The sequence below is a fragment of the Pecten maximus genome, chromosome 2, assembly GCF_902652985.1.
Source record: "Pecten maximus chromosome 2, xPecMax1.1, whole genome shotgun sequence".
Classification (NCBI taxonomy): Eukaryota; Metazoa; Mollusca; class Bivalvia; order Pectinida; family Pectinidae; genus Pecten; species Pecten maximus.
The window spans coordinates 12070493-12097175 of NC_047016.1; the positions used below are offsets into that span (position 1 = coordinate 12070493).

At 38.1% G+C, this 26683-nt stretch overlaps 1 protein-coding gene across 1 annotated transcript in view; it reads left to right on the top strand.

Moving 5' to 3' along the window:
• Positions 1–26683, top strand: part of LOC117341094 (gamma-aminobutyric acid type B receptor subunit 1-like) — a 123048-nt gene that overhangs the window by 78372 nt on the left and 17993 nt on the right. The window contains exon 2 of the mRNA XM_033902932.1: positions 2866–3000. Coding sequence (XP_033758823.1) covers positions 2866–3000 — 135 coding nt within the window. The remainder of the gene's footprint in view (positions 1–2865; positions 3001–26683) is intronic.

Genomic DNA, 26683 nt, shown 5'->3' on the forward strand with positions numbered 1-26683 from the left:
AAGAATGGTTTTAAGGCAAATATTTATATTTCTGAATGCATGTATGATATTAAATACCATAATTATTCACCAATAATCCTATGTCTGGCAATAAGCCAACCATCATAAAAATGTATGGCAGTAAATACCATGATTATTCAGCAATAAGCCTATATTTGGCAATAAGCCGACCCTCTTCAAAGTTTATGACAATAAATACCATAATTATTCAGCAATAAGTCTATCTGGCAATATAAACCAACCATCCTCAAAGTTTATGACAGTAAATCCCAATTTATTATTCAGTGATAAGCCTATACCCAGCAATAAGCTGACCCTCTTCAAGGTTAAGGATGGTGAATACTGTGATTATTCAACAATAAGCCTGTACCTTTCAATAAGCTGACCAATGTCAATTGCTGTTCAATAAATATGCTAACAAATGATCTTTTCTTTGTAAGTATATTAATGATACATAATTTTCCAATGCACTGGGAAGTGAAATATCAAAAACCCTATGCACTAAGTACCAGTAAATAAATTTTATCCATATATGTCTTGGAGCCTATAATCTTAGGCAAAAGATATGCAATGTTGTATAAACTGCTTACTCAGGTGGCTTGAGATCGCTCAAGCTAGGGATCTCTCCTTTCATTATTCAGTCATATCTATCTATAAGCTTGTGATCGCTCAAGCTCGGGGGTTGCTTGCCCCACTAGTATCATTAGTATTTTAATTATTCAGGTGTATCTTTTTAGTAGCGAGTCAAATTTAATTGTAATTTAGTTGTAAGAATGAGCAGCCCCTGAGAAAGCCAAACATTTTAGATCATCAATATGAGCCTGAACAAGTTTTGGTTCCATTCAATAAATTTTTGAACTTTCATACTGTTTGTTGTTTTGTGTATAAACAGAAGATGTGTCCTCTTTGGCCAGATGGACACTTGGACCTCAGAAATTGAAATTGAATGTGATTTTTCCTCAATCCTAAACAACTGCAATGTTGCATCTGTGATTTCTCTTCTGGTGTCTCGAGATGGACCATCTGTATTACTGTACAATATTCATATCTTCAAACCAGGATGAAATACACTAAAATGGTATCTTTATACAGTTGCTAGGTGTATTCAGCGAGGTCAGTATTCTGAAGCTCAGCTGGTAAACTGTACATGAAACAAAGGTGCAGCAAGTCTTGATTGCCGTAGTGTCTTGTTTCACAGAAAATCTTGGTGATGTTTGCTTTCAGTTCTAAAAATAATTTCAACATTTTTGATGATTTCTTTTAGTATGGAGATAAGTGAGTTTCAAAGGTTTCTTTGGAGTTGTGTTACAACCAAACACACAACTCCAGTACAGGGAATACAGATTGAAGTTATATTGGATTGCAATATGTGGGTAGTGGTTATAGGTCTTTATGGTTAGCTTGGCCCCATATCAGCAAGTCACAGTATTCCTTCAAACCTCCTTCCTTTTCATGGACATCATTTAAAAATGTTTTTTGAATTAGTTTCGAAAGCAAGTCTATTAAAAAATTGATTATCCACTCAGCAATGACCTGTTCAGATGTATTTCTACAAAGGATAGGCCTGTTATTTGTTTTTTCTTTGCGAAAAATGATCTCTTAAGAAAAATACTCTATTCCTAATGCAGTGTTAAGCTTAACATTGGACCCTTTCTGATAGAAACAAACATTGTAGTGTGAGGGATTGAGTGTTAGGTGACGTGGGCAGAAAAGCAATACCATGTTGTATGTTGTCCATGTTGACCAACAGCCCTTGGCTATCTCATCTCTGATTGGTTCAAAGCCAAGATAGAACAGCTTGACACAGATTGTTTGTATTTTTGTAACATTTTCACTTTCCTGCTTCTGTGTGATGTTTAAAGAGGCCTCGAGCACAATCTCATGTTGATGATAAGATATCTTTGGTTTAGATTACTAACATCAAATGTTTGATAAAGTAGCACCGAAACGACCTTCATGAGTGGTCAAGTGGCCAATGAGCAAGGTCAATATAGTTTTGTCTTCATTTGTTAATGTGATTTAAATCTCTTAAAAGAAATAATGGCAAGAATTTTTTGAAATGCTCTAAATGACAGCATATCAGAAGAAATCAGATAAGAAATTTGCAAAGGTATTAGGATATTAATTACATTGTTCCTGTTGAGACTACTTTTGCATCATAAGACCTCATGAAGCTTTGCGAATCAATGCGTTAGAAGAAATAAAGATACAGTTATAATGCAGCTATTAAAGTAATGTTTTCTTTTGTTGTCATGGTTACCATTCTTTTCCAGATATTTGTCTTCTGACACTTACCTTTCTGAAACATCTAATTTTATTTGGTCTGTATTTTTGGAAGTGTCTGTAAATTTTGCCATATATGGCTTTGACTTAAAATGAAAGTTTTTGTTCACATTGGCAATCTCTTATTGTTTTAGTTTATTATAACCCCTCGCAAGGAAGCTGGGGGGGGGGGGGGGGGGGGGGGGGGTATACTGGAATCAGGTTGTCCGTCTGTCTGTCCTAGTGTACACACAATGATGTATCGGCTTCTCCTCCTAAACTACTGAGGGAATTTCAACAAAACTTTATGGCAATAACCCTTATACATTGTAGATGTGCGTAATCTATATCATGTTGTAATTTTGTGGTTACCATAGTAACCAGGTCACTATACTTCGTTTTTTGGGTGAGGGGGAATTTTGTCCAGTCAACTTCTCATAAATCTGTGAACTGCTTCAAGTCAATGAGTTTGGCCCTCTGGACGACAGTTCTAGTTTACTTTGATATTAGAAGATTAAAGGTTAATTTATATCGATGTATATTAATGTAAGCAAAACACTTGGGATGTTGCCCTCCATTTACGATGTTGCCTTCCTTTTGCAGTGTCGACCTGGACTGGGGACCAAGGTGTTATACCAGTTGCTGTATCAGGAACCCACCAAGATGATGGTGTTGTCAGGATGTAGTATTGTGTCAACTTTCGTGGCCCAGGCTGCAAAGATGTGGAACCTTGTTGTGGTAAGTACTGTAGTTTGACCCAGTTACAAACCAATTTTGTTCTGGGTCCTTTACACTCCAAAGATTTCTTATGCAATTGCATGAATTAACTTGATGACATTAGAAAGTTTGTGAAAAACATATTTTTTTGGTTGGGATGTAACTAGATCTTTATTTCATCTGTTTTCCAATTTACAAGTAGATAAGTAGATAACTAGCAATATAAGGTGTAAAATGATACCTGTATGTGATCTGTCATTGAGATAAGTACCTAAAACATTACTGACAAATTTGAAAAGCATATTTTTAGCTAGGAATTTGATGGTTTGGTGAGAGAAGGTGGTTGAATTAATAGTTCAAAAGTTTGGTTGTTGACAATCATCAGCAAGCTTTCTAAAACATTGATAATATATATACCTCCTGGTAAACAGGAAGTCAGTGTTCAAAACAACATTTGATTGTTCCCGTAGCGGCGTGATAATAAAAGCTGTTCAGAGTTTAAGTCATGTTGATTGTTAACCTTATAAACAACATTTAATAAAGGTTATTTTCATTTTCAATAATCTAACATGTTTGCCTGCCACAGAGGTAAACAAGGCCATAGATAATCTGATGCAAATCTCGAGGAGGCGGAATTAATTTTGATAGTAACAAGCCCAACATGTACACTTTCAAAATTTGCTTTAAAACGCATTTAAGTTTTATCAGATTTTCTGGTGCAAAATCAAGTCTCTTTTATCAAAATTTTGATGTGGAGGCATAATTATTCCTGCAGAAGACACTGTTCCTCATATTATTTTTCTGCAAAATGAAGCATTTCCCACATCTAAGATAATAGGCCTAGTGTGCAAGTACATCAATTAACCTTCTTATATTATGACAGTTTTGGTCTGATAATTCCCTCTGAAAACCTTTATATATAAAGTGACTAGACTAAGATTGCATCGGATGATATCAACTAAGGGCGGTTACATGCGTTTGATTGAAAACTGGGCCATGCAATGTCTGTCTTGTGTAATCTCTTAAATCTGTTCTTTGCTGATGGCCAATGACCTCATGAAACAGGGAAATCATTAACTTCTGGGTATAGTACATTCAGTTGTCTGTGTTTTTTAAATGCTACTTTACTTAAGCAGTTGAAAAGCCCAGACATTTTATTTAACACCTAAGTGCACAATTCACAGTTAAAAAGGTTAATTACATCGAACAGTTTAATAAAATAGTTTGATTTAGAGTATTATTGACTGATTTCAGAGAGCACAGAACTTCTTTGGGTTACTACCTATACATATACAAATGTACAATGCTTTCATGCATTTCACTAGGCAAAATTGTCCTGGTTGAGATGTTAGTTTTTAGGTCACATGAAATGAAGCCTCAAGTGACCTATAAAGTATTCTAAACGCCTTTTGTCCTGAAGGGCGGCCAAAAAGTGTCAAATTGACTGCAATTTCAAAAATGTTTTTCTCAACTACCAGATAGGGTAGAATCAAATACTCCTTAGAGATAGAAAGGTAGTAAGGTCTTTTACTAAACTTGTGAATTTCATGACCCTAGGGTCTAAAGTTTGCCCCTGGGGAGGGAGTAAACTTAAGTATAGTTTATACATGGAAATCATATATTTGACTTTGTTTGATTTCTATTGAAATTCATTCTAATTTGGTTAACATTATCAGCATGGGATGACACTTTGATGGTATGCACATGTTGGCCCTGACTGACCCCCAGGGGCTGATGGGTGGGACCAAAAAGGGTCAAATTGACTGAAATTTCAAAAATCTTCTTCTCTACTCTCAGATATGATGGAATCAAATACTCTTCATAAATAAAAAGGGTCTTAAGGTGCTTCTCCAAAATTGTGAATTTATGACCCTGGGTCTCAAGTTTGCCCCTGGGAGGGGGTGAAATTTACTATAAAATTCTGAAATTTCAGAAATCTTCTTCTCAAGACCAAAATGAGGTCAAATACTCTTCATAGATGGAAGTTTACCAACTATCATTTCTAGGTCATTATTAGTCTGACCTGTCCAGGATTAATTTTAAGAACCACATTGTAAATGATCATGGTTACTATCTATCTGTATGTTTGTTCTATTAAAAGTTTGAAAGAAAGAAATTGGTATTACAAGCACAAGAAAAAAAAGAGTGATATTTGAAAAAAATGTATTTTATGATTGATGTTAATATGAAGGGATTAATGTTCAATTGAATACTATAAATCAACATTCATGGATTATAACAGCTGGTTACCGGGTATATATCTTGTCAGATCGTACAGACAGGAAGATTAGTATTTGGGTTTGCTTTTGGCTGTACATTGATAACGATCTACAAATTGGTTTGGTTAGTGATGCAATGATTATTTATTACGCTGACAAGCTTAAGTTACCAGAAAAAAGAAATTCACATTTAGATATAGTTAAGTTTGAATGATGAGGAGTCTTCTAGTCATACACTGTAATTTGTCTCGTCTGTGAACTTTGTCGCTCATCAACCTGTGGGCAGACAATTTAATAATGACTCTTCAGAGATTAATCAAAGGATTTATCATGGAAAGAAAAGTCAACGAGCCATTGTCTCATTGTGTTGAGAAAATACTTTATCATAGAGCTCTGTGATGTTATAATTTAACATTAGGTAAAGGTTTTGATAGATCACTTGTCGGCATCATTACAGGTCAAACGAAAGGATGGTAGAATAAATTCTAACCAGAGGCTGTTATCAGTCTTACACACGGGACAGATTAGCTAAAACATGGGAACTTAAGGCTTCTATTGGAACCAGTAAAAAGATATAATTGATTATTGGTATATATTCAAAAGATTAGTTGTAAAATAGTTTTCTATTTGTAGGTGTAAATAGATAATTATGTCACTTACAGTAATTTGAATGGTGTTCAAAGGAACTTGTTGTATGGTATGGAATTCTATGATTTATTTTAAAATTTTGTTACTACCTGATAAGAAACTTTTGCTGATGCATGTGTAGTGGAACTGTTCTGGGTTATGATTGATCAAAGGTGGCCATGCAGGTAGCTCCATTGGTTAGAGCGTTCATCTAAATTTTAGAGGCTTCGAGTCTCAGTCCAATCTTTCTATTACACATACAAGACCTCAGCCCCTTGTTACCTCGTCAGCACTATTGTAATACCCACTGTATATTCTATAACTGTCTGCAGATGCTCCACACACTGAAGCTTGCCTGGTTACCCAAATGCCTGAAAGCACATTAATTTACACTGCCGTTTTAAATACAGACTGAAGTATAAATCTTCTGGTGTGTACGCTCTGTACTTTATAAATACAGGAGATGGTCACCTTTTCAGCCGTACTCGCTGTTTATCCTGTAATGAGTCCAAGGGACCCAAACCATAACTTCTAGAGCAGGGAATGGCCATATTGCAGGATCGTCACAGAGACTACATTTTTGGGGGCATAGTTTCTGAACAGCAATATATATGGATGAGCTTATTGCAGGATAAAGATGGTATGTTCTGATATTACATACTATGACAAGGAAAACTAAGTGTTAAGACAAATAACAGCCAGCCAACTTTTTGAAATATTTATCATCTGCTACAGGTATCACTTGTTCTTGTTGAATTAATTGTCATCCAGTGTAAGCACAAAAAGTAATACTTGATTTCCTACATGCATGTCACCAGACCATTTATGCTTCTGGTTTTAATGTTGTGAGGTGTACAGTACAACAGATACATCAATGGTACCTTTTCTTAGATAAAGTTTAACGAGTAGAGAAACTTGCCATATTCTTTGAATTTCCTTAAGTTCATCTTATGTGTTCAAATCTCAATCCTCAGAAAAGTGCACTTGTGGACCTCCTCTTGCTGAACTCAAAGTGTGAAACAATATATTTATAAACTGCTCTTTATGTTGGACTAATAAACAATAACAATCTTTCTTTGATAATTCATATCTAGATTAAGGGCCCAGGATCGAGAGTGAACTTCCTTAATTAAAAGAGGTTTGGTAGGTATGACTAAGTTACCTGTATAAAAATTGTATTTGATCCCTAATGCTTTCATCAAAACATAGGATATCAATTTGGGTTCATCTGTCTGTCTGTTATACTTTGTGTGCAATAACTGCAAGTGTTACAGATTTTGTTAAAACTTGGTACAGTAACAAGGTTTAAAGCCTTAAGGGCTCAGCCAAGTTCGATTGTCAATCTTTGCCACATGCTATTTGACAGAGTTATGACCCCTTCATCAAGTAAAACCGTTGTTTTCTGCTGTTTCTGTGAAATAACTGGTGCAGTTTTTAACAGATTTTCTTAATAACAAGGTTAAATGCCCTAAGGGCTCGGCCAAGTTCGATTTGGCAGAGTAATGGCCCTTGATTATAAAGAAAAAAAATTGGTTTTTTGCTGTTTCTATGCAATTACTCTCACAAAGATTATCCAATTATCTCAAACTTATAAGTAACAGAGTTATCGTCCCTTGATTCATCAAAATTTGTCATTGTGTCAAGTTATATTGACATGTTTAGTCCTAACCTCAGGAATATTTACCTACAATTATGCCAGGAAAGTTGGGGATATAAGCTCCACAATTTTGCTTGTTTAAATTTCATGTATACTTACCAGGCTTGTAGGATCTTACTAGTTATATCATGTTGAATTATTTGATACACAGTGCTATCCCTATAAGTATGTATAAACATGAAGCTGTAAATGTACTGTATGTCTTGCAGTAATAGAAACACAATGAAAATGTCTACTGGCCATAGACAATTTGTCTAGTCCTCGTCGTTTCTGACTGAAATATTTCCTTAGAAAACAATAACTTCCTCCTTCAGTTCATGGTCATGAACCAAAAAATATGTGCTTTTCTAGTACAAGTACTAGGGATTTCTAGACCATGCAGTAACCCATAAAGGGTAGTATTCCCCACAGGTGGGTTTTCACTATGAAATAAAAAATAACCATAATTAGAGAAGGTATCAGTTATTCAATAATTAGGATTTTTTTCTCAAGTTGACACAATCATTAATTAAGTTCTACAAGTTAGTGTGATTTGTGTCCAGTCTTTTGATGCCCAGGGTTCCAGTTTGCTACCAAGGTCAGTTTGACTGCATTTGATGTGTTAATTCTTCTTGAGAGTTAATTCGGACATGACATTTCCACCGGCAAGAATCCATTAAAAGTCTTTCCAGCAAGGAAACACATTTTTTTATCAAATTTTGTATCCATGCTGAAAATCTGACCTGGCATTTTCACCACTTATTACATGCTATTTGGTCCTTAAAGCCGTTAAATCGATGAGCATGCAGCCTTACTATTGATCATACAGAGCAGGGCTAATACACAACATTGGGACTTTCCATTAGCCTGTCTGCTTCTCTCCTCTATATTACCTCCAATTTAAAACATGATTTTAATAAAAAAAAAAAAAGGTCTGGTGATTAAATGCGTTAGAAAATTCTCCATCCTCCTTTAAGAGCACTGTTAAAAAAATGGTGCCCCAGGTGTAAAAGTGGTGTACATGGGCAACGAGATTTTGAAGGTGTTGTATCCTTGTTGAAAAAACGCTTTTACCTTTTGATAAATCTACTAATGGCTCACTTTCTAATATTTATAAAGTACACATAGTGTGGGGTAAGAACATTTGATAATACCTTTAAGCTACAGTGTGAGGGAAGGTCAGATTTGGTAATGCACTCTCTACAGAGTAGGGGAAGGAGATTTGGTAATGCCCTCTCTACAGTGTGAGGGAAGGTGATTTGGTAATGCCCTCTCTACAGTGTGGGGAAGGAGATTTGGTAATGCCCTCTCTACAGTGTGGGGGAAGGTGATTTGGTAATGCCCTCTCTACAGTGTGAGGGAAGGAGATTTGGTAATGCACTCTCTACAGTGTGGGGGAATGTGATTTGGTAATGCACTCTCTACAGTGTTAGGGAAGGAGATTTGGTAATGCCCTCTCTACAGTGTGGGGGGAGGATATTTGGTAATGCCCTCTCCTTAGTGTGAGGGAAGGAGATTTGGTAATACCCTCTCTACAGTGTGAGGGAAGGAGATTTGGTAATACCCTTTCTACAGTGTGAGGGAAGGAGATTTGGTAATGCCCTCTCTACAGTGTAGGGGAAGGATATTTGGTAATGCCCTTTCTACAGTGTGAGGGAAGGAGATTTGGTAATGCCCTCTCTACAGTGTCAGGGAAGGAGATTTGGTAATGCCCTCTACAGTGTAGGGGAAGGAGATTTGGTAATGCCCTTTCTACAGTGTAGGGGAAGGTGATTTGGTAATGCCCTCTCTACAGTGTCAGGGAAGGAGATTTGGTAATGCCCTCTCTACAGTGTTAGGGAAGGATATTTGGTAATGCCCTCTCTACAGTGTGAGGAAGGTGATTTGGTAATGCCCTCTCTACAGTTTGAAGGGAAGGAGATTTGGTAATGCCCTCTCTACAGTGTAGGGGAAGGAGATTTGGTAATGCACTCTCTACAGTTTGAGGGAAGGAGATTTGGTAATGCCCTCTCTACAGTGTAGGGAAAGGTTATTTGGTAATGCACTCTCTACAGTTTGAGGGAAGGAGATTTGGTAATGCACTCTCTACAGTTTGAGGGAAGGAGATTTGGTAATGCACTCTCTACAGTTTGAGGGAAGGAGATTTGGTAATGCCCTCTCTACAGTGTAGGGGAAGGAGATTTGGTAATGCACTCTCTACAGTTTGAGGGAAGGAGATTTGGTAATGCCCTCTCTACTGTGTAGGGAAAGGTTATTTGGTAATGCACTCTCTACAGTTTGAGGGAAGGAGATTTGGTAATGCACTCTCTACAGTTTGAGGGAAGGAGATTTGGTAATGCACTCTCTACAGTTTGAGGGAAGGAGATTTGGTAATGCCCTCTCTACAGTTTGAGGGAAGGAGATTTGGTAATGCCCTCTCTACAGTGTAGGGGAAGGAGATTTGGTAATGCACTCTCTACAGTTTGAGGGAAGGAGATTTGGTAATGCACTCTCTACAGTGTGAGGGAAGGAGATTTGGTAATGCACTCTCTACAGTTTGAGGGAAGGAGATTTGGTAATGCCCTCTCTACAGTGTAGGGGAAGGAGATTTGGTAATGCACTCTCTACAGTTTGAGGGAAGGAGATTTGGTAATGCCCTCTCTACAGTGTAGGGAAAGGTTATTTGGTAATGCACTCTACAGTTTGAGGGAAGGAGATTTGGTAATGCACTCTCTACAGTTTGAGGGAAGGAGATTTGGTAATGCACTCTCTACAGTTTGAGGGAAGGAGATTTGGTAATGCCCTCTCTACAGTTTGAGGGAAGGAGATTTGGTAATGCCCTCTCTACAGTGTAGGGGAAGGAGATTTGGTAATGCACTCTCTACAGTTTGAGGGAAGGAGATTTGGTAATGCACTCTCTACAGTTTGAGGGAAGGAGATTTGGTAATGCCCTCTCTACAGTGTGAGGGAAGGTGATTTGGTAATGCCCTCTCTACAGTGTGAGGGAAGGTGATTTGGTAATGCCCTTTCTACAGTGTAGGGGAAGGAGATTTGGTAATGCCCTCTCTACAGTGTGAGGGAAGGAGATTTGGTAATGCCCTCTCTACAGTGTGAGGGAAGGTGATTTGGTAATGCCCTCTCTACAGTGTGGGGGAAGGAGATTTGGTAATGCCCTCTCTACAGTGTGGGGGAAGGTGATTTGGTAATGCCCTCTGTACAGTGTAGGGGAAGGAGATTTGGTAATGCCCTCTCTACAGTGTAGGGGAAGGAGATTTGGTAATGCACTCTCTACAGTGTAGGGGAAGGAGATTTGGTAATGCCCTCTCTACAGTGTCAGGGAAGGAGATTTGGTAATGCACTCTCTACAGTGTGAGGGAAGGAGATTTGGTAATGCACTCTCTACAGTGTGAGGGAAGGAGATTTGGTAATACCCTCTCTACAGTGTAGGGGAAGGAGATTTGGTAATGCACTCTCTACAGTTTGAGGGAAGGAGATTTGGTAATGCACTCTCTACAGTTTGAGGGAAGGAGATTTGGTAATGCCCTCTCTACAGTTTGAGGGAAGGAGATTTGGTTATGCACTCTCTACAGTTTGAGGGAAGGAGATTTGGTAATGCACTCTCTACAGTTTGAGGGAAGGAGATTTGGTAATGCCCTCTCTACAGTGTAGGGGAAGGAGATTTGGTAATGCACTCTCTACAGTTTGAGGGAAGGAGATTTGGTAATGCCCTCTCTACAGTGTAGGGGAAGGAGATTTGGTAATGCACTCTCTACAGTTTGAGGGAAGGAGATTTGGTAATGCCCTCTCTACAGTGTAGGGAAAGGTTATTTGGTAATGCACTCTCTACAGTTTGAGGGAAGGAGATTTGGTAATGCACTCTCTACAGTTTGAGGGAAGGAGATTTGGTAATGCACTCTCTACAGTTTGAGGGAAGGAGATTTGGTAATGCCCTCTCTACAGTTTGAGGGAAGGAGATTTGGTAATGCCCTCTCTACAGTGTAGGGGAAGGAGATTTGGTAATGCACTCTCTACAGTTTGAGGGAAGGAGACTTGGTAATGCACTCTCTACAGTTTGAGGGAAGGAGATTTGGTAATGCCCTCTCTACAGTGTGAGGGAAGGAGATTTGGTAATGCCCTCTCTACAGTGTTAGGGGAAGGAGATTTGGTAATGCCCTTTCTACAGTGTAGGGGAAGGAGATTTGGTAATGCCCTCTCTACAGTGTGAGGGAAAGAGATTTGGTAATGCCCTCTCTACAGTTTGGGGAAGGAGATTTGGTAATGCCCTCTCTACAGTGTAGGGGAAGGAGATTTGGTAATGCCCTCTCTACAGTGTGGGGGAAGGAGATTTGGTAATGCCCTCTCTACAGTGTTAGGGGAAGGAGATTTGGTAATGCCCTCTCTACAGTGTAGGGGAAGGAGATTTGGTAATGCCCTCTCTACAGTGTGGGGGAAGGAGATTTGGTAATGCCCTCTCTACAGTGTAGGGGAAGGAGATTTGGTAATGCCCTCTCTACAGTGTGGGGAAGGATATTTGGTAATGCCCTCTCTACAGTGTTAGGGGAAGGAGATTTGGTAATGCCCTCTCTACAGTGTTAGGGGAAGGAGATTTGGTAATGCCCTCTCTACAGTGTGAGGAAGGTGATTTGGTAATGCCCTCTCTACAGTGTGAGGGAAGGTGATTTGGTAATGCCCTCTCTACAGTGTGAAGGAAGGTGATTTGGTAATGCCCTTTCTACAGTCTGGGGGAAGGAGATTTGGTAATACCCTTTCTACAGTGTGAGGGAAGGTGATTTGGTAATATCCTCTCTCTACAGAGTAGAGGAAGGAGATTTGGTTATGCCATCTCCAATTACCTACAAATCAACTGCTACTATATTGGCTCTTGTCCCTGTTAGTATTCAATCACTTAAGTGTTACTTACCAAGCAAGGTTATAACTTGCAGAATACAGTGCCCCCTCCCCGTCTCACTCCACCCTCTTACCTTACTATATAACTATCTGAGGTGTATCAGAGTCAAATTTCTAATACATTGATCATCTTCCTGATGCAATTGATATCACTCTTTCCAATGCCCGGCATCAAGGGTCAATGTTCTTTTCATAACTATAGAGGATAGCCTTGCTTCTTGGCACTATTTTCCTGCAGACATTATTCCTGATCACATTACTTTTGTTAAAGTCAGGTTTTGTCATTTTCTGAGAACTTTCCAGACATTGTTGTTATAGAAACAGCTAGCTGGAATTTAAATATTGGTCAAAGAAGGAGGTCATTGACATCTAACTCATATGTATCCAATGGTGACTGACTTTGTACCATTCTCTTTCTGCATTTTCTCCTTGTTTAGGTATTTTTGCCTTGATTTTGACCCATACATATTTTGGCTAAAGTCAAGTTGAAACATTCCAGATGTGGGGGCTATTTATGTAGATAAGCCAATCATATGATAGAGCTCTGTTCCATATAAGTTTTCATTTAAGCTGATGTGGGAAAAATACATTGTGGGTATAAGTGGTTATTGTGACAATTGGAATAGATCACCTCATAATTTCTTATATTTTTCATCACATAAAATTTTCTTTGTTACAGAAATTAAATAATACCGGTGAATAATTACATGGTGTACTGTATTTATGATGTTAGGTATCAATTATCGACATACATGAAATAAAATTATACACAACAAAATGAAAAAATGTTGTGAGGATTGACATATAATGATCATACTATCACTTTAGTTATTCGTAGGGATTCAAATTAAGTCACAATATTTTACAGAAGATGTATTCTTTTTGCTGAAAATACATTGTGATGCACAACATAAAACATCGTCGTAGAATAAGATGACTGCTCCTGCCAGCAAGGTCACCAGGTACTCCCAGTTGTAATTTACAGATGATTTTCTTTCCCCTGATGACTGACAGCAGTCCTGTAAGCCTAAATCACAAACATAGAGAGGGTAACTATTTTGTTAATGACTGTAATTTTCTATAATAAATAGTGGTTCATTAACCTTGAGATTCCCTCACTTACCCAATAACCTCTGTTATTATTTGTACTAGGTTTATTTCTGACCTTATTTGTTAGCTCACCTGATCTGAAAAAACAGTTGCCATGCATGGTGCAGCATCTCTCTTCCATTAACATTTCTTTAAATCACTACTTTTACTGACTGGCTGGTTGGATTTTGATCAAATTTGGTCTGGAGCATTATTGGGTTCAATTAGACTCGATCTTTCCAGGGAGTAGAGTGGCAAAGGTTAGTAGAACAAATCGGGAGTTAATCCTTTAAAGACCTTGACTAGATGGATTTTGATCAAATTTGGTTTGGAGCTTTACTGGGTGATCACAAAGGAGAATAAATTTGAAGATAATCAGTGCAAAATCAACAGTTTATGACCTATCTGCTCTTTTTATGCATACATACTAGCTTAATATCTGCTGTAAAAGATAACATTTGGTTTTGGCCCTTTACTTATGTACACAGTTCAATTGTGTGTAATAGCTGGAGGCTTTCCATTAATCAAATAGTAAATAAGCTAATATTTTGTCAATTATGAAAATCTGAGATAACATTTTGCATTGAAAATGATTGAAAGATACCAGAACTTAGTGATATTGGATTGAGTTTGATGTTATCCAATCACATTATTCTAGCCAGATTTTTTCTGGTAATGCATTATGATTTTCCTGTGTGATTCTGGTGGATAATGTTTGTTGAAGTCCCAGAAGAGAAGTATAACTGAATGGTGCTGTTTTGTTCAGGAAATGATTCTGATAATGTCTGCTGGTTGACAACAATTTAGTTAACAACTGGAGATTACCCACATTTAAACAAAACAGCTATTCTAACTCAAAGTTGATGACACAAGGGCATAATATAAACAAAAGATTTAAACCTATACCCTTGTAATAGTGCAAAGAGAAAAGACTGTATTCCTGAACGGTAAGTACGATTATATTCTACTTCTACAACAAACCCGCTAGTGCATATAGGTCAAATCCAAGTAATGTATCACATTCTCTAAATGAGATTCCAACAGTCTGTTAACTAAATATTACAGTACAATGTTACTGATGATGATGACAATTTGGAAACCATTAAAATATGGAACCACTAAAATACATGGTGCTATTTTTTCTATTTTCAGAAGATAATTAAGATAAATTTTTCTTATATTTAGGACAGGATACTTCCTTAACTACCAAAATTCCTGATATGTATATATGCGAACAAGCAAAAAAACACGTTGAACCTCATATCACATGAGGAAAAATACGAGATTATAATGGTGGCCATAAAACTTCACATTATCTTGGATCAATTGGCCTTGAAAATGAGAGATGTTATCAAGATATTGGTGCCCTTGAATATCTTGTCAACTGATGGTGAGACGTTACAGTTAAATGAGTTGTTAACAGATTTGTGTGTTGTGTTGAGGTATTAATCATCATGCACTGTAAGTTGGGGAGGTGAGTTACACATATCTGAGGGCAAGTTTAAGGAAATCTTTCACATTATTACATGTATGTTATCAAAGAGAGAGAATTTGAACTTCTAAAGAGAAAAAAATGTTCAAATTATTAAATCTATATCGCCAACAAGCATGGGTATGACTTTTTCTGACCAAGCCAAATGCCAAAGGGTAAAAATCAATTTTCGTTTATAATACAGAATTATGAAAATAGTTTTTGCAAAGGAAGCAAGCTGTTTGTTAATAAAAGCCATATAAGCTAGTCAGAACAAGTTGATTTTTGCTCTAATAATGTAATTATCTGTCCTGGTGTGATTTCATTTAGCTGGCAGTGATTAAATGTCGTGGAATGCCCAGGCTTGCACTAAAAACATCATATGCTGAAACAGCAGAGAATATTGGCTTTGATGTTGTCTAAAGGTGTATTAGAGGTTGCTGCATCTTACAATAAAGTATGTTTCTTCACACTGGAGAACAGACTGGCAAATTGTTTAAAAATACATCAGCTGCAAGATATCTCTATGTGCATGATCTACATGACTGCTTATAAGGCCAACACTTTTATACAAAATTGGAGAACATGATGAACTATCATTCAATGTAATTATCTGGCCAATTAAAAGCCCATGTCTGATAATTAACCAACATGTCTTTGCTACTCAGGAATCCTTTCAGCAATAGGCCAACTCCCTACTTTTGAGTTAAAGTTTAAGTGCTGGTGTTGCCCTACCCCCACCCCCACCCCCACCCCCATCCCAACTTCCAACTGATTGAAGGATAAATACAGGAACAAGTAAAATATTATTAGCATGTTTCTGTTTCCATGTCAACTCATAAGTGTTAAAAATGCATTGTAAGTTTTAAAGCAGGTGACAATATCATTGGCAAGTAAAATATTATTGGCATGCTACTGTTTCCATGTCAACTTGTAAGTGTTAAAAATGCATTGTAAGTTTTAAAGCAAGTGACGATTCTAGAGTACCCATGAACTGATTTCTACAAGACACTGACTGATTCCAGGGGTTAATGGGAGAGCCTCTCCAGTTGGCAGGTCATTTCCAATGGCAATGATCAATGGTACAGTTTTGGATGAATCACAGACCTTCAGCATTGCCTTCAATTGACTGCCCATAAGCTTTATTGGGGTGGAAAGCTGGCTAAATGTTTCCAGGCATTTGGTATCAGGGGAGCTATCAATTCAATAAGGACTGTTTACACAGACTCTGACGTCAGCAGTGTCTTGTAAGACGCTATATAAGGTAGATCTATGATATTGCATTGTTCAGTAGGAGGAGATGAGCAACTTCATGTGGTTGATAAAGGGAGGTAATTTTTTCTCTGAATGTGTCTCTGTAACTTCCCAAATGTAGCTCTTCAGCTTCACAAAAATAGTTCTCCAACTTCCAAAAACTAGCTCTCCAGCTTCACAAAAATAGTTCTCCAACTTCCAAAAACTAGTTGTCCAATTTCCCAAAACAAGTTATATAACTTCCAAAAACTAGTTATATAACTTCCCAAAACTAGTTATCCAACTACCAAAAACTAGTTATCCAGCTTCACAAAAATAGTTCTCCAACTTCCAAAAACTAGTTATCCAACTTCCAAAAACTAGTTATCCAACTTCCAAAAACTAGTTATATAACTTCCAAAAACTAGTTGTCCAACTTCCCAAAACTAGTTATATAACTTCCAAAAAATAGTTCTCCAACTTCCAAAAACTAGTTATATAACTTCCAAAAACTAGTTATCCAACTTCCAAAAACTAGTTATATAACTTCCAAAAACTAGTTATATAACTTCCAAAAACTAGTTGTCCAACTTCCCAAAACTAGTTATATAACTTCCAAAAACTAGTTATATAATTTCCAAAAACTAGTTATCCAACTTCCAAAAACTAGTTATATAACTTCCCAAAACTAGTTATATAACTTCCCAAAAATAGTTATATAACTTCCAAAAACTAGTTGTCCAACTTCCCAAAACTAGTTATATAACTTCCAAAAACTAGTTATATAATTTCCAAAAACTAGTTATCCAACTTCCCAAAACTAGTTATCCACCTTTCAAAAAAGAGCACTCCCAAAGGAACAATTCGACAATGTGAAAGTCTTTCAATCTACTTGTAAGCTGTTTAAGTGCTGGAATATGCTTGAGGGCTGCCAAAATGAAAACACTTAGAGAAAGCTGATTCTCATATTGAAGTGAAAAGGAATATTTTCATACTGATTAGCATGCACATAAATGACATTAATCAACTCTAAAGTTGTATTATAGCAGGTGAGTGATACAGGTTCATTGGACCTCTTTTTTTCTGAAAAGGAGAAAGGTATTACTCGATTCTAAAGTTTTGGCCGAGTTGAAATCCTAGATGTGGACCACATTTTTTGATAGGAGGTTATTTCTGTTTACAGTTCAAATTTTCATCGGTCTTTTTTGTAATTAATTGCAGCTTAATTTATCATAAATCAATGTTGAGCACTGTGTCTTGTCCAGAGGTCTCAAAAATTGCTATTTAATGTTGAGCTATCATCACACTAGGGTCTATAAAAAACTGTCAAATTATATATTGACCCCTATATTTCTTGACTGAATCAAACATAAGGACTGCATGATACAAACAGCCTGACTTTTGCTTCAATTCTAGCTTGATGCTTAGATGTGCTATATCCCTATATTCATTTACTGATTACGTTTGTAGAAGCAATGGCTTGGATGGATTTTGAGGTAATTAAAGACAAGCCCATTAGTTATTTGAGATATTTGTTCGCTCTTTCACAAAATTCCTTTAGTTGATTGGTGGCCTTGTAATTTATAGCACTTTAATTGTTGTGAGGTCAAGGTTACCTAGGTACTGTATATACTGGCTCTGTAGAATCTATATCCCTCATTTTAATTGTTGCCTATTTAAGTCTTTCAGGATTTTACAACATAACATCATATATTATCATTTTCAGCATTTCAGCAAGAATCAATTAAGAGAGATTTGGTTACAACTTAAGTTTCTGCAGCTCTAACCCATTAACGGTTTGCCAGTCCTCATATGGATAAGATGAAACTTACTGCTTAGATAGCATTCTTTAAGCTGGTATTTCAATTGTAAATCAAAGAATTAGTTGGTTTGGGCTTCCAAAATTTTTAAAGGTTCCAAATGGGAAATATGTGTAAATTGAATGTTTTTTAAATGAAAAAGCTAAATGGTGGTTTCTCCAAACACTGAAAACTCCTTTGAATAAATACTGTTAATTGCAGCTGGAAGCACTAGTTACTGTAAATTTGTACACTTTATTGCAGCAGACCATGCAAGTCTATCTTAGGGACTACTTTATATATATTTCTTAGCTATTTTTTTTACCAATTTTCAAGATATTTTCATCACATTTTTAGCAGACATGTTAGATGATCTAACTGCATTATAGAGACCAACCAACCAATTGTTTTCCCATAGACCTTAGTGTTAACGTTTTGGATTATTTCATTCAAATTCTTGAATTGAATATGACGATTATGCTTTATAACAAAAGTTTAGGGTCTGATATAACATCTCATCAAAAAAAAAAGTTGGGTCCTTCAGCTCAAATTTTCTCCAGGGTAGCCATTTTGAAAATAGGTGAATTTCGCAGTAAAAATTCTCAAAAATCTTAAATGTTTACCTGTTTACTATTATTACGTGAACTTTTGGGAAAAAAAACAATCGGACTTAAGAAATTTATATCAACATTTCTTATTGATAGTTACCTATCAGGCTACATATCTATTTTCTCACTTCATAACATACTGGCCAATCAGTGGCTGCCAGACATTTTATCCTTGGCTCAACGTTCTGTTTCAAAAATATATTTTTTCAATTGGTTGGTTGTTCCCTTATACGAGTTTCAGGGTTGTTGGATCAAGGTGAAGGTCATCATTGATATTTTTAGAAAATCCTTCTCAGAGATCTAGCCACTTCATTCCTTGATGAATTTTGATCAAACTTAACACAATTACAAGGGACTATAATATCTTGGACAAGTTTGAGTTTCAAGGATGTTGAGTCAAGGTCACAGTTACTTTTTCTTTTTTGAAATTCTTTTCAGCGGTCTAGCAGTTTCCTTTAAGGGATTTTCATCAAGCTAAGACTCTTATATAGGATCATAATATCTGGGATAAGTATGAATGTCAGAGTTGTTGGCTAAAGGTCACTGCTACGTTCTTTTTGAATGTTCAGCATTATACAGGCTAATCATTTCTTGAAATTAAGGACTGCAATATCTCTGACAAAGGTCACTTTTAGGATAGATCGGTCAAGGTCACTGTTACTCTCATCAGAAAATCATTGTGAGTGCTCTATAGACTTCATTCCTTGAAGGATTTAGATCAAACTTCAGACACTTTAAAAGGACCATAATAGCTAGTAGGGGCCAGTATTGAACATGTATTGCTTTAACATTTCTCTATCCAGTGTGAAAAGATGTCTGATAGAAGATGGAACATGTTTTTGGACTTTGACATCTGTAGTTGATTAAACTTTTTGTGGGCAGGAAATAAAGTTTTTTACTGATGCATATCAGTTATAATTAGTACAGCCAAAGTAAGAGTTTTTACTGTAGTCGTTAAAACACAGACAAAATATAATCATAGATAATTTGTGATGGGGACACTTTTATGACTGGACTGGCAAGCTGTAGATAGTCATTATGCTGTTGGGATGATGCTATCACTGGCTCATTATGTGGCCAGCAATTTCATCATTCCTAATGAGGGATTCTTTAACATGTCATTTTGTAGTCTGGGAATTCCCGACATCGTAGCTAACATGGCTGTTGGCACTTTCTTGATAGAACCAGGATGCCAAATATTTTCATATTTTGCCTGGGGCCCAAATTGACTGAAATTGTCGATGAACGGGAAAAGAATATAATACAATACCACAATGTACATTTTAGTTATTGGCTAATTGATTCTCTTTTTTAATTGGAAGCCTATAATGTCTTTTTGTGATCAGTGTACAAATGCTCACAGCTATATAGCTATACAAATATACCAGATACTTCAGTGTGAAATGTATTTAAAAAATTTCAAAGCAATTACAAATAAGACTACAATTAGCAAAAACCAATATTTCAATTTCAATTAACACACAATGCCATGGGAGAGAATTTCTTTTTGTCCAATCTAAAGAACGAACAAAATAATAAAGTGATATTCTATTCCTTTTAGTTGTATTTCATTTGCAAATATAATATGTTTCTTGATATCTTAAGGTTACATGGGGATTTTCAATGTCGATAAAACTTGGCTTTCATCAAGGTCACTGACAGCTTGCAGGAGCTACATGATGATGGCTGATATACCGATATATATGCAGTCTGTGAGCATGTGCTCATGGAGTGTTACAGACTGTTTACATGTGAATTCTCATTGTGACATGCTTGTCATTTAAGCTTTGTATATTATACCTCCACAGAGAAAACTGCACAATACCCTGCCAAACAAATAATGTCAGCAATTGTAGATAAGGTTCTTCTTGACTGTTGAAGCAATAATTGAAACAGAAGATTTCACGTAGATATTAACACAAATCGAATATAACAGGGGAAATATAGAGGGTAGGTGTTACACATACAGGATTCAACAGGGAGGAAATATGGGAGTAGATCTAATCACAAACAGGATCCAACAGGGAGAATATGAGGGTAATGTGGGGGTAGGACTTAACACAAATACGATCCAACAGGGAGAGTATAAGGGTACATCTTAACACAGACAGGATCCAACAGGGAGAATATAAGGATAGATCTTAACACAGACAGGATCCAACAGGGGGGAATATGGAAGAAGATCTTAACACAGACAGGATCCAACAGGGGGGAATATGGGGGTAGATCTTAACATAGACAGGATCCAACAGGGGGGAATATGGGGGTAGATCTTAACACAGACAGGATCCAACAGGGGGGAATATGGGGGTAGATCTTAACATAGACAGGATCCAACAGGGGGGAATATGGGGGTAGATCTTAACATAGACAGGATCCAACAGGGGGGAATATGGGGGTAGATCTTAACATAGACAGGATCCAACAGGGGGGAATATGGGGGAAGATCTTAACATAGACAGGATCCAACAGGGGGGAATATGGGGGTAGATCTTAACATAGACAGGATCCAACAGGGGGGAATATGGGGGTAGATCTTAACATAGACAGGATCCAACAGGGGGGAATATGGGGGTAGATCTTAACATAGACAGGATCCAACAGGGGGGAATATGGGGGTAGATCTTAACACAAACAGGATCCAACAGGGAGAATATGGGGGTAGATCTTAACACAGACAGGATCCAACAGGGAGAATATGAGGGTAGATCTTAACACAGACAGGATCCAACAGGGGGGAATATGGGGGTAGATCTTAACATAGACAGGATCCAACAGGGGGGAATATGGGGGTAGATCTTAACACAAACAGGATCCAACAGGGAGAATATGGGGGTAGATCTTAACACAGACAGGATCCAACAGGGAGAATATGAGGGTAGATCTTAACACAGACAGGATCCAACAGGGGGGATTATGGGGGTAGATCTTAACACAGACAGGATCCAACAGGGGCGAATATGGGGGTAGATCTTAACACTGACAGGATCCAACAGGGGGAATGTGGGGGTAGATCTTAACACAAACAGGATCCAACAGGGGGAATGTGGGGGTAGATCTTAACACAAACAGGATCCAACAGGGGGGAATATGGGGGTAGATCTTAACACAGACAGGATCCAACAGGGGGGATATGGGGGTAGATCTTAACACAAACAGGAACCAACAGGGGGAATGTGGGGGTAGATCTTAACACAAACAGGATCCAACAGGGGGAATGTGGGGGGTAGATCTTAACACAAACAGGATCCAACAGGGGGGAATATGGGGGTAGATCTTAACACAGACAGGATCCAACAGGGGGAATGTGGGGGTAGATCTTAACACAAACAGGATCCAACAGGGGGGAATATGGGGGTAGATATTAACACAGACAGGATCCAACAGGGGAATATGGGGGTAGATATTAACACAGACAGGATCCAACAGGGGGGATATGGGGGTAGATCTTAACACAAACAAGATCCAACAGGGGGATATGGGGGTAGATCTTAACACAGACAGGATCCAACAGGGAGAATGTGGGGGTAGATCTTAACACAGACAGGATCCAACAGGGGGATATGGGGGTAGATCTTAACACAAACAAGATCCAACAGGGGGATATGGGGGTAGATCTTAACACAGACAGGATCCAACAGGGAGGAATGTGGGAGTAGATCTTAACACAAACAGGATCCAACAGGGGGGAATGTGGGAGTAGATCTTAACACAAACAGGGTCCAACAGGGGGGATATGGGGGTAGATCTTAACACAGACAGGATCCAACAGGGAGAATATCAGAGTAGATCTTAACACAGACAGGATCCAACAGGGAGAATATCAGAGTAGATCTTAACACAGACAGGATCCAACAGGGAGAATATCAGAGTAGATCTTAACACAAACAGGGTCCAACAGGGGGGAATATGGGAGTAGATCTTAACACAGACAGGATCCAACAGGGAGAATATCGGAGCTCTTAATTAACACAGACAGGATCCAACAGGGGGAATATGGGAGTAGATCTTAACACAGACAGGATCCAACAGGGAGAATATCGGAGCTCTTAATTAACACAGACAGGATCCAACAGGGGGAATATGGGGGTAGATATTAACACAGACAGGATCCAACAGGGAGAATATCGGAGCTCTTAATTAACACAGACAGGATCCAACAGGGGGAATATGGGAGTAGATCTTAACACAGACAGGATCCAACAGGGAGAATATCGGAGCTCTTAATTAACACAGACAGGATCCAACAGGGGGAATATGGGGGTAGATCTTAACACAGACAGGATCCTACAGGGGGGATATGGGGGTAGATCTTAACACAGACAGGATCCAACAGGACAATCTTTAAATTCTTAAGATGCCATACACTTAAGTACCATCCCTCTTAGAGGGTGAAAGATTCTATTTATCTCAGCCCAAATATTGTAGATTCTCCTAATCTATGGATATCACAGACGGATAGTAATATACCAATCATACCAACATGAAGTATTTCTACTTATGACAGCAGGTACAGACATTCTGGAAAATACCACAATAACAATATAGGTTAGTAAGATGTTACTGCAGTCAAAACATCCTAAATAATCTGAGCTGTCATGCCTATATGAACACCAGTGCAATCATGGAGCTCATATATTAACCAGTGGCATAAAATGTAATAACGTTAGAAATCAAGAGAGCTGTCAACAAGATTTGAGTGTTTTTTTATGCATGTATAATCTTCCTCCTAGCATATATATATATAAATATATATTGATCTGCTCAAATTGATGTTTATCTTGTTTGATCTGTTTGATCTTGTTTGATCTGAAAAAAAAACACACAAAAACCCCACACAATCCACTCAGTCAGACTAAGTTTTCCATGCTCTAGTGCTAATTACAGTTTGATATACAAATGTATATGTAACTTTCTTTCTTTCTTTCTTTCTTTCAAATATTTAAGAAACCTAATTCCTGGATCCTACATAGCAATAAGAGTAAGCTTGCTTGGGGGCAGACATTTCATATAAATATGTCAATTAATATCCTCAGCCATTTCCTCCCGGCCTATTCATTAATACATGCCTTTGTCAAAACCACATCTTCCCAAGGACAATGAGCCTCAGACTCAAACTTTCAACCACCATGGTAATATTACCATTCATAATGCTGGTTATAGTAGCCAGCATCCATAGGGGCAGGTAGATAGGGATGCATAGTAACCAGCATCCATAGGGGCAGGTAGATAGGGATGTACCATAGGGGCAGGAAGATAGGGATGTATAGTAACCAACATCCATAGGGACAGGTAGATAGGGATGCATAGTAACCAGCATCCATAGGGGCAGGTAGATAGGGATGTACCATAGGGGCAGGTAGATAGGGATGTATAGTAACCAACATCCATAGGGGCAGGTAGATAGGGATGCATAGTAACCAGCATCCATAGGGGCAGGTAGATAGGGATGTACCATAGGGGCAGGTAGATAGGGATGTATAGTAACCAACATCCATAGGGGCAGGTAGATAGGGATGCATAGTAACCAGCATCCATAGGGGCAGGTAGATAGGGATGTACCATAGGGGCAGGTAGATAGGGATGTATAGTAACCAACATCCATAGGGGCAGGTAGATAGGGATGCATAGTAACCAGCATCCATAGGGGCAGGTAGATAGGGATGTACCATAGGGGCAGGTAGATAGGGATGTACCATAGGGGCAGGTAGATAGGGATGCATAGTAACCAGCATCCATAGGGGCAGGTAGATAGGGATGTACCATAGGGGCAGGTAGATAGGGATGTATAGTAACCAGCATCCATAGGGGCAGGTAGATAGGGATGTATAGTAACCAGCATCCATAGGGGCAGGTAGATAGGGATGTATAGTAACCAGCATCCATAGGGGCAGGTAGATAGGGATGTATAGTAACCAACATCCATAGGGGCAGGTAGATAGGGATGTATAGTAACCAACATCCATAGGGGCAGGTAGATAGGGATGTATAGTAACCAGCATCCATAGGGGCAGGTAGATAGGGATGTATAGTAACCAACATCCATAGGGGCAGGTAGATAGGGATGTATAGTAACCAACATCCATAGGGGCAGGTAGATAGGGATGTATAGTAACCAGCATCCATATGGGCAGGTAGATAGGGATGTACCATAGGGGCAGGTAGATAGGGATGTATAGTAACCAACATCCATAGGGGCAGGTAGATAGGGATGTATAGTAACCAACATCCATAGGGGCAGGTAGATAGGGATGTATAGTAACCAGCATCCATAGGGGCAGGTAGATAGGGATGTATAGTAACCAACATCCATAGGGGCAGGTAGATAGGGATGTACCATAGGGGCAGGTAGATAGGGATGTATAGTAACCAACATCCATAGGGGCAGGTAGATAGGGATGTACCATAGGGGCAGGTAGATAGGGATGTCAACCAGCAGCTATATGTTCGGGAAAGACAGGCTTTGATGTTCTTGACATTTGAGCCACCAGATAGCATTTCCATTCATAATAACTGGCCTCCATTGAGGCAGGTAGGTAGGACTTTGACAGGAGAGAACAGAACACAGTAAAATAGCGTGTCATAACCATTATTGTTCGGCCTCTGTTGAGGCAAGTAGATAGGGACATTTACATCCAAGTTAGGACAGGGGAGACCGCGGGTCTGTTGGCCTCACAGGACTGAAATATATGACTCTATCATATTTTCTGCATGACGAAAAATACTTGGAAGTAATTTTCCAACACATATTGATTGGTAGTGGCAGCTCATTAGATAGCCACTGAGTTTTAGGTTGTCAACGGTTACAGGAGTGGACGATATATATATATCCATCTAGAAAGGCCAGCAGGAACCTAAAAATAAGCTTTCATCTCGCTCAACCTTCCGCATGTTTCGAATGAGATTTTAATGATGCTATCACAACAAGAAACTTAAAGAAGGTGTCTGTTTAGTATTAACACTGTATACCTATATTGAAAAAGCAATTATGATCTCCGCTGAGAAGCAATTACTTTTATACAGAACTTTTCATCTATCAGCTTTTGTGTTATACATGTAGGTGATTTATCATTTTATATGGTTAGAGATGATATGTAAGAGTCTTGAGAAATGTGACAGGAAAGTATTTTATTGAGTTAAAATGATTTTGTATTCACCAGAACTTAGCATTAGGACATAAGTGTGCGACATTATTTGGATTTTGTTGTTTGTAAAAGTTTAACAGAACAAGCTTCTTTATTAGTATACTTAAATAAAAAATAAATGTTACTTATTAAGTGTAAAAACGTATATTTAGTGCTACTGTTTAAAGTAAATTATTATGGGAAACAAAGTAACTGGAATTAATAGTTTTGCTACTTCAGTCAGTAGAGTGAGAACAAAGCTATGGGAACCATCAGTATTGCCTGCTACTTCAGTCAGTAGAGTAAGAACAAAGCTATGGGAATTATCAGTATTGTCTGCTACTTCAGTCAGTAGAGTGAGAACAAAGCTATGGGGACCATCAGTATTGCCTGTTACTTCAGTGAGTAGAGTAAGAACAAAAGCTATGGGAACCATCAGTATTGTCTGCTACTTCAGTCAGTAGAGTAAGAACAAAGCTATGGGAACCATCAGTATTGTCTGCTACTTCAGTCAGTAGAGTAAGAACAAAGCTATGGGGACCATCAGTATTGCCTGCTACTTCAGTGAGTAGAGTAAGAACAAAGCTATGGGAACCATCAGTATTGTCTGCTACTTCAATCAGTAGAGTAAGAACAAAGCTATGGGGACCATCAGTATTGCCTGCTACTTCAGTCAGTAGAGTGAGAACAAAGCTCTAGGAACCATCAGTATTGCCTGCTACTTCAGTGAGTAGAGAAAGAACAAAGCTATGGGGACCATCAGTATTGTCTGCTACTTCAGTCAGTAGAGTAAGAACAAAGCTATGGGAACCATCAGTATTGTCTGCTACTTCAGTGAGTAGAGTAAGAACAAAGCTATGGGAACCATCAGTATTGTCTGCTACTTCAGTCAGTAGAGTAAGAACAAAGCTATGGGAACCATCAGTATTGTCTGCTACTTCAGTCAGTAGAGTAAGAACAAAGCTATGGGGACCATCAGTATTGCCTGCTACTTCAGTGAGTAGAGTAAGA